The sequence below is a fragment of the Dendrobates tinctorius genome, unplaced genomic scaffold (genome assembly GCF_039654945.1).
Source record: "Dendrobates tinctorius isolate UK_male_01 unplaced genomic scaffold, ASM3965494v1 ptg000069l, whole genome shotgun sequence".
Classification (NCBI taxonomy): domain Eukaryota; kingdom Metazoa; phylum Chordata; class Amphibia; order Anura; family Dendrobatidae; genus Dendrobates; species Dendrobates tinctorius.
In genome coordinates this window covers 32,735,536-32,756,427 of record NW_027361737.1, presented here as the reverse complement: position 1 = coordinate 32,756,427, position 20,892 = coordinate 32,735,536, and the positions used below count along the sequence as shown (strand labels likewise).

Here is a 20,892-nt window from a genome sequence, read left to right as displayed (position 1 = left end):
GAATCTTGGCTACAATGTGTCAATATTTACCATGTGAAGCATCCGCAGAGCGCTGCTGTGTAATGGCAGGGCAGTAATGGCAGGGCAGAGCTGCTGCCTCTTATCTCCTGTACCAGCAGATCGTTTGTAGAGAGGAGACTGAGGTGGGCGATAAATCTAGCGTGAAAAACGCTAAAACAACACTGTTGACTTTTTGTTCATCTGGCAGATCCAGTCTACTGAATGTGAGAAGTGGTTTCTTCTGTATCCTGACTGAGCAAGTCAAGGCACATGCAGCAGAGAGAGCTCGTCTGCTGCCACCACAAGATTGACTTGTAGTGGGGGGGGGGAACTTATTGTGCTGCAAAATGCAAACTAATAGTCTGGAGGGGAAGAATGTGAGGCAAGCAAGTAAAGGGTTTAGAGAGTGGGTGAGAGGTGTGTGCTCCCCCACATGCAGTGTGGTGCCTGGGTGATAGGTGTGATCTCTAAGCTGTCAGGTTGGATGTCTGTGACTTGGAGGTGAACCCTTCCCTCTCTGGGCAGATCAGTAGAGGGGGAGCTGCTGACGGAAGCGGAACTTGGCTGGGCTCTAATACAATGAGAGGAGAGGAAGGATCCTCACAGGTCTCAGCCTCCTGCAGAGAGAGGGACAGGACAGGGGAGGGAAAACTCGAGGAGCAACTTTGGCGCAACTTGCATCGTCTCTGCTCAGTGCATCTGCCATGGACACATGGTGACAACCTTTGCCCTGTCCAGTGCCAGGAGACCAGACTGCATATAGCTGCAGAGACACATCGAGGACTTCCAGCAGCACAGAGGAATACTGGCAGGAGATCTGACCTGAAGTGGAGGAGTGAGGTGTGAGCAGCACCAGTGCCAGAATCAGTCCCTTCCTACGTGTGCACTGGACTATTACAACGCAGGAGACCTCCGACATCATTCCAGGCTAGAGACCGCTCGGGCACCTTATGGACCACCATCCGATCATATGAGTGCCACCTCCGAATACACCAGTCCTATCAACTGCTTCAGCCAGAGCTGTGCCACCATGGCTACCTACCAAAGCCCTGATGAGAATACTGTGGCATTGATGGCTCACAATGCCAACGGCGGCAAAGAAGTGGAGAGGGACAAGGAGGACATGGGCCAAGAGAAGGGGCAAGAGAAGCCGGATCCATCTCAGAAGCCCCCTTATTCCTATGTAGCCCTCATCGCCATGGCCATCAGGGAGAGCCCGGAGAAAAGGCTGACCCTCTCAGCCATATACCAGTATATTATCAGTAAATTTCCATTTTATGAGAAGAACAAGAAAGGATGGCAGAACAGCATACGCCACAACCTGAGCCTCAACGAGTGCTTTATTAAAGTGCCCAGGGAGGGTGGAGGGGAGAGGAAGGGGAACTACTGGACTCTGGACCCTGCCTGTGAGGATATGTTCGAGAAGGGCAACTACAGGAGAAGAAGACGGATGAAGAGGCCATTCAGGCCTCCCCCTAGCCACTTCCAAGCAGGGAAGAGCCTGTTCAGCAGTGACACCTATGGCTACCTATCTCCACCCAAGTACCTACAATCCACCTTCATGAACAACTCCTGGTCCTTGGGTCAACCTCCAACCCCTATGTCCTACACATCGTGTCAAATGGCTGGAGGGAATGTCAGCCCAGTCAATGTAAAGGGACTGTCTGCATCGTCCTCTTACAGTCCATATTCCAGGGTCCAGAGCATGACTTTACCCAGCATGGTCAACTCCTATAACGGGATGAGCCACCATCACCACCACCCGCATGCCCATCACCCCCAGCAGCTGAGCCCCACCAGCCCTGCTCCCCCACCTTCAGCCACATCCAATGGAGTGCAGTTTACCTGTGCCAGGCAGCCCTCAGAGCTGTCCATGATGCACTGTTCTTACTGGGACCATGAGACCAAGCACAGCGCCTTGCACCCTAGAATAGACCTCTGAGACCATGGCACTCACCTGTTTGGAGGACCTGCCAGTGAACTGTGGAGCTGCAAACAGAATCTGACCTCCAGGATAGACCTGTGTGGCTACACACATAGCTCCCCGAGAAGATGCACCCACTAGCTCACATTCTCTTTTTATAGTTGAGGATTTGTAGGCATTGGTGCCATAGATACACTGGGGACCTGGTTGTATTGCAGCCCTCTGCTGAATGAAGGCAGTGTAAGTGTATCATTGTATATTAGTGTGGTTACCTGTCTCACTTCTGACATCTTTACACTGATTACATACATGAAGTTATACTAAGTACATATGGTACATGCAAAGCACACAGACATATGCAATGATGCACTGACCTTTGGTAGCACAGGGGAACTACAGATCCCAGCTTTTCCTAATGACAAAATACTGTTTTATTGCAGACTGCAGAGCATATAAGTCTTTTCTGTGCTCCTGGAAGATACTATTAAACGATAAAGTTATGTATTGGAGGTCATCAATGTGGAAGACCCCCTCATAGCCAATGCCCAGCGTTCTAGAGAGATTCTCCCCAACCATCTGCTGCTGCTGCACACATGTACAGTATGTCTCATTTAGAGGACTCTTGCTTTGAATTTTCCCTTCATTTATGTATCCATTATTACAGTATAGGTCCATGTAGTCAGACTTATTCTGAACAGCAGCCCTAGTCCACGTTTGCCTAGTAATTTATAGACTGTACTGACCATTATTGCAATGATCCCTCAGTAGAGATGAATCCAGTGAGCCATATCCACCTGTAATTAATAACCAAACCCTGTGTATGAATGTGAATGAGGAGATTTGCTGTCCAGCTCCCAGTTAATTTGTCTAAGTGTTTTTGTACTGTAGGGTTGGGGTATCACTCCACAGTCAACAATTATGGTCATAAGACATGGGACCAAGTTACTAAAGTCGAAGAGCACTTTTTTTATTTGTTGTTTTGGTTGTATTGTTTAGCCTTGTAAATTCCCCAATAAAATATCCATTTCTTGTAACCTCGGCTCACAACATTGTATGTTATTGTCAAAAGTCAGCTGGTGTAGGGATGGAACTGAAACGCAAGTTTTACATGTAACTTTTCTATTTCTTTTTTTTTTTTTTAGTTAGAATTGATGTGCAAGTTTTCTATTGTGGTTTTGTGTTTTTAGATTCATTTATTATAGAAGCTGCAGTAATAGAATATAGAAATTAGAAATGTTGTACTCACCTGAGCAAACACAGGAGTAAGTGAGTGTGTGTGTGTATATATATATATCTTTTTCGGGCAAAATATATTACAGTAAATATACTTATTTACACTATAATATAATGCACGGTATATACGGTATACACCTGCCAACAAATATAAGAGTATACATTGTCGAACTCCGTTATATTCAATCTGGTCATGCATCTAACACGTTTAGAAACTGGAATGCAGTGAAAACATATTGCAATATTTATATATTATAATACACGAATAATTATATATATATATATATATACATATATATAATGGCGATATTACTCCGGTTTTACTTTCATTAAGAATACCTGTCAACCTTTCTAGCTTCATGATGTATTTTGACACATTTAACTGGTCCGCTAGTATTGATTCTGATTTAAAATACATTTTATGCTAATATATATATATATATAGAGAGAATGTATGTATATTTACATACTATAGATTATGCTATATACTGCACATGTATGCAGGCTATATTCACTGAGGCATATAGGGCAATATGTGCATATGGGTATATAATATATAGTATGTGAATCTGTATACATTACCCTGTATATAGCCTGTATACAATGAGAGTTTAGGATGCCGCTTATGGTTACACATTAATTATATTTCAGAGGAATCATCACATTTCCACTCACTTTTCTTTTCATGTGATTAATGTCTCCTGATCTTGTGCGGACCCGGTTTGTGTGTTATGAGGAGGGATTTGCTGTGCAGACAGCGGTATAGGTGTCTCTAGTGCGGGGGCTACAGCTCGTAGATTCCCAAGTACAGAATGTGCAGGGAATATTCCAGCCTGGCGGGGGCTGAATCCCCCCATATAGATCTATGAGATACGCATAGTAATTGTACATGTCGCTATGGAAATCAAAGCTATGTTCACTTCACACAGATCTATAAATCCTTCTATCTATTGTACGCAGAACTACCGATCCGTGTCCAATAATTATAGACTTATTATCATCTGCACAGCGATCTGTAGATTGTATTACTGTATATGTGTGACACAACTGGAAACACGTCCATTTATTAGTCAGCGAGTATAGACACTTATTGGACACATAGAAATAGAGGTAACTCTACACATATTAGAACCATACATTGTTATGGATTGGACACATAATCACACAATCGTCAATTTATTGTAACTGTAACTAGGAACGCATGTTTATATTGTACATATATATATATATATGTTATTGTGTATGTATATATATACTTATGCAGACAAATTAGTTACACAGTGTTTTGTGCTCTCAGCTTAGGCGTTTCGGTAATAAAGTCGGATATGTCTTGTAGATATTGTAGCTATATGTGCACACAGTTCTCCACACTCAGATCTCTTTACAGACACGTGTGAGGATGTAATACATAGTCATCAAGTAAATAATTATTGTACATGCAACTATCCACCCTTCTATCAATTGTGCACATGGTATATTTACTGTACCCATAAGTATCCCGATAGTTATTGACCTATAGATTTATTTCACAGCTAAGTCTATTTATTTAACACGTAGATCTATCTATTATCTATCTCTCATCTTTCTCTCTCTATCCATACCTGTGAAGTTGTGTCGGGGCAGGATGTGTGATCACTGTCCATACATGTATGGGATCTGTAGGAAAGCAGGTGTATGGTCAGTGCCTTGTACTGTAATATTCCTGGTGCCTACATAATACTGTAAATAATATTATTCCCAGCAAAACCATCCAGAACCCAATACAAGTGGATGAATTTATATGTAACATTGTGACAGTACAGATATATTCATAGACATGAGTGTGACATGTGCACCGGGCGCACAGCCGCCTCCATACACACAGGGGATAATGAGACTATCGTGTGCCGACATGTCTGTCATCCCCACACTGCTAGACAGCACGGCATGTGTCTTCTAGGAATATTACAGTGTATAGGGGCACACACTATGTACATGTATAGGGGCACACACTGTATACAGGTAAAGGGGCACACACTATATACATGTATAGGGGCACACACTATATACATGTATAGGGGCACACACTATATACATGCATAGGGGCACACACTGTATACAGGTAAAGGGGCACACACTATATACATGTATAGGGGCACACACTATACACATGTATAGGGGCACACACTATGTACATGTATAGGGGCACACACTGTATACAGGTAAAGGGGCACACACTATATACATGTATAGGGGCACACACTATACACATGTATAGTGGAACACACCATGTACATGTGTAGGGGCACACACTATATACATGTATAGGGGCACACACTATACACATGTATAGGGACACACACTATGTACATGTATAGGGGCACACACTGTATACAGGTAAAGGGGCACACACTATATACATGTATAGGGGCACACACTATACACATGTATAGTGGAACACACCATGTACATGTGTAGGGGCACACACTATATACATGTATAGGGGCACACACTATACACATGTATAGGGACACACACTATGTACATGTATAGGGGCACACACTGTATACAGGTAAAGGGGCACACACTATATACATGTATAGGGGCACACACTATACACATGTATAGTGGAACACACCATGTACATGTGTAGGGGCACACACTATATACATGTATAGGGGAACACACCATGTACATGTGTAGGGGCACACTGTATGTACAGGTATAGGAGCACACACTATATAAATGTATAGGGGCACACACTATATACATGCATAGGGGCACACACTGTATACAGGTAAAGGGGCACACACTATATACATGTATAGGGGCACACACTATACACATGTATAGTGGAACACACCATGTACATGTGTAGGGGCACACACTATATACATGTATAGGGGAACACACCATGTACATGTGTAGGGGCACACTGTATGTACAGGTATAGGAGCACACACTATGTACATATATAGGGGCACACACTATGTACATGTATAGGGGCACACTGTATGTACAGGTATAGGAGCACACACTATGTACATGTATAGGGGCACACACTATGTACATGTATAGGGGCACACACTATGTACATATATAGGGGCACACACTATGTACACGTATAGGGTCACACACTATATACATGTATAGGGGCACACACTATGTACGTGTATAGGGGCACACACTATGTACAGGTATAGGGCACACACTATGTACATGTATAGGGGCACACAATATGTACATGTATAGGGGCACACACTATGTACATATATAGGGGCACACACTATGTACACGTATAGGGGCACACACTATATACATGTATAGGGGCACACACTATGTACGTGTATAGGGGCACACACTATGTACAGGTATAGGGCACACACTATGTACATATATAGGGGCACACACTATGTACACGTATAGGGGCACACACTATATACATGTATAGGGGCACACACTATGTACAGGTATAGGGCACACACTATGTACAGGTATAGGGCACACACTATGTACAGGTATAGGGCACACACTATGTACAGGTATAGGGCACACACTATGTACAGGTATAGGGCACACACTATGTACGTGTATAGGGGCACACACTATGTACAGGTATAGGGCACACACTATGTACATATATAGGGGCACACACTATGTACACGTATAGGGGCACACACTATATACATGTATAGGGGCACACACTATGTACAGGTATAGGGCACACACTATGTACAGGTATAGGGCACACACTATGTACAGGTATAGGGCACACACTATGTACAGGTATAGGGCACACACTATGTACATGTACAGGGGCACACACCATGTACAGGTATAGGGGCACACTCCATATACATGTATAGGAGTACATTCTATGTAGATATATATAGGGACACACACACTACGTACGGTATATACCACTAGTATGGATGACATAGTTGTGCAGGAAGGAAGGCATCCTGGGAATGAGAGCGTTGTGTGCAGGACATAATGCTTTACAGATCGGTGCTCGCCCTATAGAGATCCTGGGCTGTGATTAGGAGCAGATTATTTCGCTGTGGGTTACTAGTTCACGGAGCTAGAGCCAGTCCAGCACACATCATGGATGTAGCTCGGAGATGCATCCACTGCTGGGACTAGTGGTTCCACATCAGCAGCTGGAGAGGCTTCTGGCCCCATAGTACAGAATGTTACATAAGGAAATAAAAGCCTGGGCTGATGTTTTCCTCCCTCCTTGCCACTTACAATGGTCGCCGGACGGGCAGGATGTGCATAGAGCTAGCAATCATCTTAATGTGACACAGAATAGAGAAGGAGCAGCAATCAGGAAACTGCACATCCATCAGCACTTCAATTACTGCCTTACTAATGTAGGGTGGACTCCGCTACATACATACTACATGTGGGTACTGTCATATGTGCTCAACCTACATAGGGTGGACTCAGCTACGTACATACTACATACATGCATACTACATGTGGGTACTGTCACATGTGCTCTACCAACATAGGGTGGACTCAGCTACGTACATACTACATACATGCATACTACATGTGGGTACTGTCACATGTGCTCTACCAACATAGGGTGGACTCAGATACATACATACTACATACATGCATACTACATGTGGGTACTGTCACATGTGCTCTACCAACATAGGGTGGACTCAGTTACATACATACTACATACATGCATACTACATGTGGGTACTGTCACATGTGCTCTACCAACATAGGGTGGACTCAGCTACGTACATACTACATACATGCATACTACATGTGGGTACTGCCATGTGTGCTCTACCAACATAGGGTGGACTCAGATACATACATACTACATACATACATACTACATGTGGGTACTGCCATGTGTGCTCTACCAACATAGGGTGGACTCAGCTACATACATACTACATACATACATACTACATGTGGGTACTGCCATGTGTGCTCTACCAACATATGGTGGACTCAGCTACATACATACTACATACATACATACTACATGTGGGTACTGCCATGTGTGCTCTACCAACATAGGGTGGACTCAGCTACATACATATTACATACATACATACTACATGTGGGTACTGCCATGTGTGCTCTACCAACATAGGGTGGACTCAGCTACATACATACTGCATGTGGGTACTGCCATATGTGCTCAACCTACATAGGGTAGGCTCAACTACATACATACTACATGTGGGTACTGTCTTATGTGCTCAACCTACATAGAGTGGACTCCACTACATGCATACTACATGTGGGTACTGGCTGTCATATGTGCTCTACCAACATAGGGTGGACTTAGCTACATACATACTACATACATACATACTACATGTGGGTACTGCCATGTGTGCTCTACCAACATAGGGTGGACTTAGCTACATACATACTACATACATACATACTACATGTGAGTACTGCCATGTGTGCTCCACCAACATAGGGTGGACTTAGCTACATACATACTACATGTGGGTACTGCCATGTGTGCTCTACCAACATAGGGTGGACTTAGCTACATACATACTACATACATACATACTACATGTGGGTACTGCCATGTGTGCTCTACCAACATAGGGTGGACTCAGCTACATACATACTACATACATACATACTACATGTGGGTACTGCCATGTGTGCTCTACCAACATAGGGTGGACTCAGCTACATACATACTACATACATACATACTACATGTGGGTACTGCCATGTGTGCTCTACCAACATAGGGTGGACTCAGCTACATACATATTACATACATACATACTACATGTGGGTACTGCCATGTGTGCTCTACCAACATAGGGTGGACTCAGCTACATACATACTACATACATACATACTACATGAGGGTACTGCTATATGTGCTCTACCAACATAGCGTGAACGCCGCTACATGCATACTGCATGTGGGTACTGACATATATGCTCAACCTACAAAGGGTAGGCTCAACTACATACATACTACATGTGGGTACTGTCTTATGTGCTCAACCTACATAGAGTGGACTCCACTACATGCATACTACATGTGGGTACTGGCTGTCATATGTGCTCTACCAACATAGGGTGGACTTAGCTACATACATACTACATACATACATACTACATGTGGGTACTGCCATGTGTGCTCTACCAACATAGGGTGGAATTAGCTACATACATACTACATACATACATACTACATGTGAGTACTGCCATGTGTGCTCCACCAACATAGGGTGGACTTAGCTACATACATACTACATGTGGGTACTGCCATGTGTGCTCTACCAACATAGGGTGGACTTAGCTACATACATACTACATACATACATACTACATGTGGGTACTGCCATGTGTGCTCTACCAACATAGGGTGGACTCAGCTACATACATACTACATACATACATACTACATGTGGGTACTGCCATGTGTGCTCTACCAACATAGGGTGGACTCAGCTACATACATACTACATACATACATACTACATGTGGGTACTGCCATGTGTGCTCTACCAACATAGGGTGGACTCAGCTACATACATATTACATACATACATACTACATGTGGGTACTGCCATGTGTGCTCTACCAACATAGGGTGGACTCAGCTACATACATACTACATACATACATACTACATGAGGGTACTGCTATATGTGCTCTACCAACATAGCGTGAACTCCGCTACATGCATACTGCATGTGGGTACTGACATATATGCTCAACCTACAAAGGGTAGGCTCAACTACATACATACTACATGTGGGTACTGTCTTATGTGCTCAACCTACATAGAGTGGACTCCACTACATGCATACTACATGTGGGTACTGGCTGTCATATGTGCTCTACCAACATAGGGTGGACTTAGCTACATACATACTACATACATACATACTACATGTGGGTACTGCCATGTGTGCTCTACCAACATAGGGTGGACCTAGCTACATACATACTACATACATACTACATGTGAGTACTGCCATGTGTGCTCCACCAACATAGGGTGGACTTAGCTACATACATACTACATGTGGGTACTGCCATGTGTGCTCTACCAACATAGGGTGGACTCAGCTACATACATACTACATGTGGGTACTGGCTGTCATATATGCTCTACCAACATAGAGTGGACTCAGCTACATACATGGTACATGTGGGTACTGCCATATGTGCTCTACCAACATAGAGTGGACTCAGCTACATACATACTACGTGTGGGTACTGCCATATGTGCTCTACTAACATAGAGTGGACTCAGCTATCATACATGCTACATGTGGGTACTGCCATATGCGCTCTACCAACATAGGGTGGGCTCATCTACATACATGCTACATGTGGGTACTGCCATATGTGCTCTACCAACATAGGGTGGGCTCATCTACATACATGCTACATGTGGGTACTGCCATATGTGCTCTACCAACATAGGGTGGGCTCATCTACATATATGCTACATGTGGGTACTGCCATATGTGCTCTACCAACATAGGGTGGGCTCATCTACATACATGCTACATGTGGGTACTGCCATATGCGCTCTACCAACATAGGGTGGGCTCATCTACATACATGCTACATGTGGATACTGCTAAATGTGCTCAACATACATACAGTGGACTCAGGTACATACATGCTACATGTATGTATAGCCATAAATGTTTCACTAACATAGAGTGAATAATCTACATACATACTATGTGCAACCATAACCAATTGTTAGAGAGTGAACTTGTCTTAATATCTGCTCCAAGTGGTCAAGTGGTGAATGTTAAATATATTAGGATTCATTAGGTATAATACATGCTCTACCATTATAGCATAAAGCAGACTCCAATAATTATTCCACTTTTATACAGTATGTTCTGAAGTAAGGCTACGTGCCCACAATGAGTATTTGATGTTGCAGATTTTCTGCACCTATTACGTAAAGGAAGTTAGTTGTGTTTTTCATTGCATTGTTGAGTGTTTTATCATGTTTTTGATGCTGCATTATTTTGTCTTTAATTGTTATGTCATGTTTTAAAGCTGCTTTGTTTTTTGAAACTTCCTTGCATTTGGCTTTGATAAAACGTTATTGATACACTCATGTGCGCATTAAATGTGTGTTAGTGCATTTCCACTGTGGAAACGCTCTAAAAATGCATGTGTGATTTTTACCTGCTGATTTTCTGCATCTAATGCAAGTCTATAGGAAAAATCAGCACTTAACTCAGAGCACCCGCAAGAAAAATTGACATGTTGCGGATCTGAAACACGCACCGCAGGTCAGCTTACGCTGATTAAAAATAAGCACAGGGAATAGGAAATTTCTGTAAATGTCATTCACTTTTCTGGACCTTTAAGTTGCTGGATTTTTGATGCAGCAAAATTACACAGAGTAAAAAACCTCATCAACAACTCATTGTGGAAATACAGCCTAATGAACTTATATACTGTTCATGTTACAAAGTTGACAAACACAGCTAGAATATATACAGAGAGAATATATACAGTGTTTTATACATGTATATATTCCACTGTTGTAGGGTGGATGTACAGTTTATCATTTATTGAAGAAAATATAAGGGAAAAAAGAAAACCAAACCTACAGAAAGATCCCATTACATCGTGTTATGAGACAAGGAATCACATCAAAAACTGCACCTTAAAATGTATCCAATGCTGCATGTGCGATTTTAGAACATGCAATAAAAATGTCTGTGTCTCTGTGTAAAATCAAAAGTAAATGGCGGTACAGCATGGAAACATAGCAGGTAGTGAGTAGTGATGAGCAAGCGTGCTCGGATAAGGTGTTATCCCAGCATGCTTGGGGGCTAAGGCTGTGTGCACACGGTGCGGATTCTACTGCGTTTCCGCAGCGGTTTTGCCCCTGCGGAAACGCAGCAGTTCCGCTGACAAAGTACAGTACAATGAAACCCTATGGGGTTTCAAAAACGCTGTGCTCACGGTGCGTTTTTTTCCGCGCGGTTTTGCTGCGGTTTACAAACCGCAGCATGTCAATTGTTTGGGCGTTTTCCACAGCGGTTTCACACCTTTACCATAGTAGAGGTGTGAAACCGCAGGGCAAAACCGCAGGATAATCCGCAGATAAACCGCAGGTCACTTGACCTGCGGTTTTACCTGCGGATCTGCGTGGGAAAAACCTGCAGATGAATCTGCAGCGTGTGCACATAGCCTAATAGAGTATCTTTGGTGTGCTCGAATAATATGTTAGAGTCCCTGAGGCTGCATGTCTCGCGCTGTTAGGCAATATCTGCATGTGTTTCAGCACTCTAACAGACAGGCCATCCCTGCATGCGTTGCGGCACTCTAGCAGACAGGCCATCCCTGCATGCATTGTGGCACTCTACCAGACAGGCCATCCCTGCATGCATTGCGGCACTCTACCAGACAGGCCATCCCTGCATCCGTTGCGGCACACTACTAGACAGGCCATCCCAGCATGCGTTGCGGCACACTATCAGACAGGCCATCCCTGCATGTGCTGCGGCACTCTACCAGAAAGGCCATCCCTGAATGTGTTGTGGCACTCTACCAGACAGGCCATCCCTGCATGCGCTGCAGCACTCTACCATACAAGCCTTCCCTGCATGCGTTGCAGCACTCTAGCAGACAGGCCATCCCTGCATGCGTTGCAACACACTACCAGACAGGCCATCCCTGCATGCGTTGCAGCACTCTACCAGACAGGCCATTCCTGCATGCACTGCGGCACTCTACCAGGCAATCCCTGCATGCGTTGCGGCACACTACCAGACAGGCCATCCCTGAATGCGTTGCGGCACTCTATCAGACAGGCGATCCATGTATGCGTTGCAGAACACTACCAGACAGGCCATCCCTGAAGGCGTTGCGGCACACTACCAGACAGGCCATCCCTGCATGCATTGCAGCACTCTACCTGACAGGCCATCCCTGCATGCGTTATGGCACTCTACCAGACAGGCCATCCCTGCATGTGTTGTGGCACTCTACCAGACAGGCCATCCCTGCATATGTTGCTGCTCTCGAACAGCTGTGAGACATGCAGCCATGGGGACTCTAACATATTTTTCGAGAACCCAAAAGACACTTGGTTAGCATTCGAGCATGCTCAGATAAGATGTTATCTGTGCTCACTCTCTCATCACTAGTACTGTATTATTAATGTGCCTTAGGCTACTTTCACACTTGCGTTGCACAGACCTGCGCTGGTCTGCGCATGGCCACTGCTAAGCTCCGCCCCTGCCATGCCTCCTCCTGTTAGCTCCGCATATTGGCGCATGACGCTGCATGCGACCTGCGCACCCTATCATTAGCATTGGGTACGCAGGCCGTGCGCAGGTATGCGTTTTCCGGTGCATGCGTCCTTTTGACGGTGCGCCGAGCGCACCATAATACAACACGTTGCGTTTGGCGCAGGTCGGCGCACTGTCAAAAGGACGCATGTGCTGGAAAACGCATACTTGCGCACGGCCTGTGTACCCAATGCTAAAGATAGGGTGTGCAGGTCGCATGCAGCGTCATGCGCCCATAGGCGGAGCTAACAGGAGGAGGCGCGGCAGGGGGTGGAGCTTAGCAGCGGCCGTGCGCAGACCGACGCAGGTCTGTGCAACGCAAGTGTAAAAGTAGCCTTAGGGCTCGATCATACACGCATATTATTCGGATATGTGCGGTCTAAGTAAATATTGGACAGCACACTGACCAATGTCATTCAATAGGACTGTTCAGGGGACAGGTTTTTTTTTTTTTTTTTACAAAGATCAAGTGTCTATGTGAAAACAAATCACAGCATGCACTGTTCCCCTCCGGATGACACTCACCTATACAAGCCTTTAGATGAGCAAAAAATCAAAAATCCAGTCCTTCACAGAACATCCGATTCTTACGGATACATTTCCATTACTAACCAAGGAAACTCTTTCATCATGTACATTTTAAATTGCTGATGTATAAAAATGAATGTGGGACAGATGCAAAATAGGGACACGTGGATAGCATCCGATTTTTCCATGATGAAATTGGATGATTTTCTGAGGTTCTGACAATCGCTGATTGTTGTGGACATGACTGGTTTCGGCCGCAGCTCTGTGTGCTCATGTGCACAGCGAACGAGTAGAAAAAGCGATGCACAATGAACACATTCTATCAGTGCTTCATATCTGGGCCCCAATGGGATATTTTTCTTTCTTATTTTGCATCTACATTTCACTATTTTGCGTCTACTTTTCCGGATCTTACAGATTAGTTTGGTAAATTCTGGTTTACAGTGTGATCTTTCCTCGGTGGAAAGTAATGCCAGATTTAATTTCCCCAATTGTTCGTAGACAGGAATTTAAATATTTCTGCTGTCCATATACTAATGTACACCTTAAAGGGATATTCCAGTCTTATAAAGTGATGGCAAAATGCTAAAATGCCATTATATGATTGTGGGGGCTGACTACTAGGACCTACACTAATCTTGTAGAAAACCTATTTAACCCCCCATCCCCCATAAAAAAAATTAATAATTTTGTAGAGAGTGCTGTATATTGAAAAAAAAAATATATATATAATGAAGTAAAGTAAAAGCTTACAATATTTTACTATAGGATTCATAGTAGCTGACCATAGAATTTTTTGTAAAAGTCAAAACGCTGTGAACAATACTTTTTTTTTTATAGAAAAACAATCTTTATTATATTTTTTTTTCTAAGAAAACTAACTCACCTACTCATCTCTCCAAACCCACTCCAGTCCTTTGTGATTGGGGTGGTCAGTCAGTCAGTGATCGCCGCCACGTACAGTCATGTCCCTTTATCTCTCAATGGCTGCAATCATTCAGATGAACATATTAGATGTCCCTGTGCTGTCCGTATGAAAAAGTGATGGCAAAAAGACAGGACGCGGATCAATGCAAATCAACGTGATCGTTTTTTATACATGGAGCGATGGTCTTGCGTGTGCATGCACTATTGTGATCCGTATTCTGGATCAGACATCCCATTTTAAGTCAATGTGCGTGTACGAACCAGATCACATGCGGGTCACCGTCCGTATGTGATGCGTTTTTCACGCATACATTAGAATTATCAAGGTAGGAAACTATATTTGACCTTTATTTATAAAATCGTTCATGTAAAAAAACAGATGCCACACAGTTGTAAAACAAATAAAAAACGGATATACAGATTTCATATGGATTACGTAAAACGGTAAATTTTGCATATATCTGTGTTAACCCAGTATTACTCAGCAAGTACCAGGTCTGATCATAAGCAATAACAAACAATTTTGTTTCTCTTGAGTAAAAACCTATTTAAACCACAAAGATTAAAAACTCCAGTAAAAAGCCCAGTGAAGTATCGTTCTGTGAGTATATGGCGCTTTTAATGAGTTTGAAAAATTATTATTTTTTTTATAATTATTTATCACATGAGCAGATATTATCCTTCTATAACAATGTGTATTTTGGCAGTTTAGAAGAATGTCTGGATAATGAATTATAGGATGCAAAATCTGTAGTGTCTTGCAGTCCTTGTTGATGTTCATGGAGGAAATCAATGGTGGAGTAAAATAATATCCAAATCATTAACCATCCAAATACCCGAGAAGCCTTGTGATGATCTGCCTGTATATTCTGTGTTTGGAACGTCATCTTTGATTGTGATATAGTAAGGTATTCCGTCCATGGAGGGTTAACCCAAACCAAACAAATAATAATCCGCAGCTTTGTACGTATTTCCCCGGGAAAAGACTAATGTGCAAAAGATTTTAAGCTCAGCAGAGATCTGTGTCTTCTACTACATGTCTACCCCATTTGAACCCACCCCCCACCATGGTAAAAACAGGAAACCCGCATGTTTTTACATTCTTACATCTTCTAGGATTCATCCCGAATCCATTTGTTCTTCATTGGAACGTATATAGAATGTTTTACCCATAATCGATAAATGTGTAATGCCTAATATTTGTAGTAGTGCCTATAGATTTAATAAGTTAAGATTAGTATGTATGTAGTAAAGGGAACACAGTAATAAAGTAATAGCTGTGGACTATAATATTGAACAACCCTTCCTTAACCAATGATAAGGTAGGTAAATCATATGAAAAGGTAATTTAAAACAACAGTCCTTAAATTCTCGTAGAAATCGTAGAAATCTGCAATGTTTCTCTAGCTAAAGTAAAATTAAGCACAAAAATGTCACAACAGTTCAGGAATGAAGAGCGAATCTACAGCCCCAAACCAGTAAAGCCCATCACTGTATAGTAAAAAGTCATATATCATGCTTTGTGACTTTGTGTAGTAAGCCTTTAGCTTCTTTAGAATCTTACTTTCCATAGACCAAATGATCAAATACAGGCTGTACACTGAATGCAGTATGTTACAACAGCTACTAGATTTGTAACATTGTATCCTTTAAAAGGAATCTGTCACCAGGTTTTTGCCACCTAATCTGAGAGATGTGTGATGTTAGAAAAGAGGCCCTGATTCCAGCAATGTGTCACTTACTTTACTGGGTGCTGCAGTTTTGATTAAAGGGACTCTGACAGCGGATCCATGCTGCCCGTTCCACATTTAGTGGCTGTGATGTCAGCCTGGTATGTTGACTCTAAAATGCTGCAGAGTTTCAAAGACATACTATAAAAAAAACTGTGGTAGACCAGGCTACACAGGAGAGTAGTCGGAAAGCCGGGTGCCCGGCGACACCTCCCAGCCCATTGCCAGTGACTGACTGGTCTCTTCCTATACACAGATGCAGGAATAGACCTGTCACTTCAGGAAGCGAGCAGGTAGAAGCCGCCAGAGTCTTGCCTATCCGACACTAGTCTCCAGAGGGGCTCGATCCCCAGTGGCTTTTAACCTATGCTTTTTTCCTAAACACTTCAGCATACAGCTAAACATACATGGCTGAAAACATACAGCTAGCATCATATACATGCTGCCCATAGATCGTGCAGCATGTATCAGCTGTCAGGTTCCCTTTAAAAAATGTTATCTGCTGCAGATCTACCAGTTCTCTGAATGGTAATCTGGGTATAATCCCGTCCACATCACTGATTGGCTGCTTTTAGTGTACAATCAGTATAGGCAGCAAGCTGCCAATCAATGGTGGGAGCGGGGCTGGACTACTTGTCAGAAGTCCAAGTAGTCCTCTGGTGATAATCTCCTGCTGATAAAACAATGGTTTTCTAAAAACTACAGCAAGCAGCTAAGTAAGTGACACATTGGTACCAAAGCCAAGCTTACTACATAAATTCAATACTAGAACCAAACTTTTCTTGTTTACAGCAATGTATAGAGGTGTTACTTCTCATTGTAATCATGCCTCTGATGATAACAAATCTGATGATAACTCTTCTTGAAATGAGGGGAACTTTAAGTTTGAAAAGCACCAGATAGAGTTAATTTGCCCTGATCCTAGATTCAAAAATCTATTTTGGGTACCTCTGGATCAAATTGATTCATATGAAAAGTTGTTCTTGATTACCACTTGTCTTTTTTCAACTTTTCTTTCTATACTATTGCTGAGATGCTTTTTAACTTTCAGCAGCTTTACCATGTAAGTGTCAAATACCTTTCCATACCCCAACTCCTGAACCCGTGCATATGACTCATAGTGAATGGTGAAATTGGGGTTAACAGCAGACACACCTGAATTTTGAAGCGTTTCAGTAAAACTCGGCTATGGTTACAGCCCCACAATAGCAATTCTCAGAGGATCTGGCATCTGAAAACATGTTTGCAACTTGTCTTTGACAACTTCAGTGCTACAGTTTGGCTGATAAAAAAAAACATCCAAATTGCACTTATGTGAAAGTCTTAGTGTAAAAGGGGGTTTTACACTAAGCAATATCGCTAGCAATATCGCTAAAACGTCACTGGTTTTGTGACGTTATAGCGATATTGCTAGCGATATTGCTATGTGTGATACTTACCAGCGACCGGCTCCCCCGCTGCTCATCGCTGATCGCGCGAGAACGTCCGGCTCCATTTCTCGTCGGGCGCTTCCTGCTGAGACTTCCTGCTGTGACGACGAGCGAGGCTGGACGCGGGCGGGAGGACGCAGGATCGCTGTGTGTGAAAGGTGAGTATCGTGCGCTGCGTCGCTGCTGCATCGCTGTGAGATCTTTTTGTATGAAAGCTCACTAGCGCTCATTTAGCGATGCACCAGCGATCCTGACCGGGTCGGATCGCTGGTTGGATCGCTGGTGCATCGCTAAATATAAAAGGGCCTTAAGGAGGCACAGTCACATGCAACCTGTGTCCAAAACTCCAACAGGGTAGGAGTTTAGGAAAGTCATATTGTGGACGAGGTTGAGTATCATCAGATGTGATGTTGCAATGCTACTCAGCAATCATCATGTAGCGCACTGCTGTAACGTTAGGCTTTAGAGACTGTGGGTTTAATCCTCGCTCAGGAGCTTAGGCTGTGCGCTAACAATCTCATATTTAGGGTAACCCTCATTTATATGTGCATACCATTATTGTACCAATCAACCTTATTAAACAAATGTAAATGAAACACAATTAGGCTAAGGCCTCATTCACATATCTGTGTTTAAACACGTACGTGGAAAAATGGTACTTTTGTCATCAGTGTTTTGGATAAGTATGTGATCAGCATTTGGTCCGTGGGTCCATATCAGACATTTCTTCCTGATTTTGTGCTGAACAATCGGCCCTCAAAAATACACGGACATGTGAACAGCCGCATAGACTATCATATGTATGAGTTCAATCCATGAAAAACATGGATAAAACTCATACAAGAAGAACTGATGACTGAATAAGACCTTAGACTAGATTCAGAGGTCACCGTAAGAGCGCAGACCGCGGTACACAGATCGCCCATAGATCTTTCACCTGTACTCAGCAGCCTATGAGGCAGCTGAGTTTGGGTCAGGAGACCTGTGTATAGCATTGCTTGCTCTGATGGTGAAACATGGATGTGTGAAAGCAGCCTTCAGCCTCCTTCACATATCCGTGTTCCCAGTACGTGTGGTATCTGTTTTTTTCATGGATACTAGCCATACCCATTATAACCTATGGTGCTATGCACATGTCCTTGTTTTTACCCGGACTGTGTATCTGTGCAAAACTCACGTAGACATGTCCATTTGTACAGCACATGGATGGCATCAGAGTACAGTCCGTGTGCCACCCGTGTGCTGTCCATGTTTAACGTTGTAAAGTATAGAAGCTTTGTCATTTATTTCTTTCTTCATCCATACCAGAAACACTCTGAGGACACACTGATGGTAAAAACGGACACACAGATGACACAAAGATGGCACCGGTTTGTCATATACGTCTTTTACACAGACTTGTGAAGGGGCTTTAGTCCACATTCACGCGTTCAGTATTTGGTCAGTATTTTACCTCAGTATCTGTAAGCCAAAACCAGGAGTGGAACAATCAGAGGAAAAGTATAATAGAGACACATCACCACTCCTGGATTTATCACCCACTCCTGGTTTTGGCTTACAAATACTGAGGTAAAAAACTCACCAAATACTGAAGAGGTGCAGGTGGCCTTAGGCACATAACTGAGCTTGTGAGTCTACTAGAGCCGGATGTTCAATACTCTTATTTGCCTATATGCAATTGTATCCGCCCAGTTTACCTGAAAGCAGGCCTTATATTTCTAATTGACCAGTGGTGGCAGTGACTGACCGGGCCAAAGACCATGTTGTCATAATGTGATGTTTCATTCACTGACCCCAGGTAGAGAACATTACATTATTTATTGTACATGGTCTTTGGGGTATGTCATACATGCATGCTATGCTTCTCTTTAAGATGAAATACCAAATACCTTAGGCGTCAATCATTAAAACTGTCTGTGATAAAGTTGGCCTTGTTCCCCATAGCAACCTATCACAGTGCAGGTTTCATTTCAATAACAGCTCTGGAAAAATGAAAGCTGAGCTGTGATTGGTTACTTAAGACAACAAGGCTTAGTTTATTGTTAGACAGTTGTCATAAATGTGGATCTCTGTTTATCTGCCCTGAAAATTGATATCACTGATTATCGAAGTCTTTGATAGCTACTCTCCATCTCATGGTCCTGTATGCTCGGCAAAATGTCACTTTTTTGTCACCTTAATTCACATAGCAGTTATAAATAGCATATTTTCTATGCAGACTTGCTCTATATATATCTTTACATTGCACTTTCCACCATTATTTTCAATAAGGATATGAAAATACAAACACCATTTACATGACGTGCATATGTGCTTTCTACAATTTTATAGATTATTTTTTATTATTTAAAATGTTTGTGTGGGTCTGTGTTTCGCTAAACATGTGGAGGGAGATCTATAATTCTATTTTCACCAAATTTCTGTCAGAGAAATATTTTTTGTGCCTAACCATATAGAACGAAACGGTCTTAGCAAGAGAAGCATGGCACCTGCAGCCCACAAGATTTAGTCTACTATAGGCCAGACATTTGCATAAATTAGCAGTCCTGCTCTCCATCCGTGTCCCGCTCTGCCTCACAGCCTCGCTCTCCACCCGCATCCCGCACTTTCCCTCTGCAACCACGCTCTCCAGCTACCAGTGGGTGGTGCTATGTGGAGTGGGTGTGGCTTGATACATACACACACACCCACACACATACACTCAGCTTTATATACTGTATATAGATGATGGTGTGGTTTTTACATGGTCTTTCTATAAGGGCTTATTTAGAAATCAGTGATTTTTCTATTATGCAAAAAAACAGTTTGAGTTTCATGATTGTTTTGTCAGGGTCTGTGTTTTT

The 20,892-nt window shown here is 43.0% G+C and overlaps 1 protein-coding gene across 1 annotated transcript; it reads left to right on the top strand.

The window, feature by feature from the left end:
* Nucleotides 1-616: 616 nt before the first annotated feature.
* Nucleotides 617-2,958, top strand: FOXL2 (forkhead box L2). The gene has a single exon (XM_073581311.1). It carries the CDS (start codon nt 971-973, stop codon nt 1,940-1,942), a length of 972 nt encoding a protein of 323 aa, XP_073437412.1. The 5' UTR covers nt 617-970; the 3' UTR covers nt 1,943-2,958.
* The last annotated feature ends 17,934 nt before the right edge of the window (nt 2,959-20,892 follow it).

Coding starts and splice junctions, on each gene's coding strand:
- FOXL2 (XM_073581311.1), top strand. CDS start 971: ATGAGTGCCACCTCCGAATACACCAGTCCTATCAACTGCTTCAGCCAG.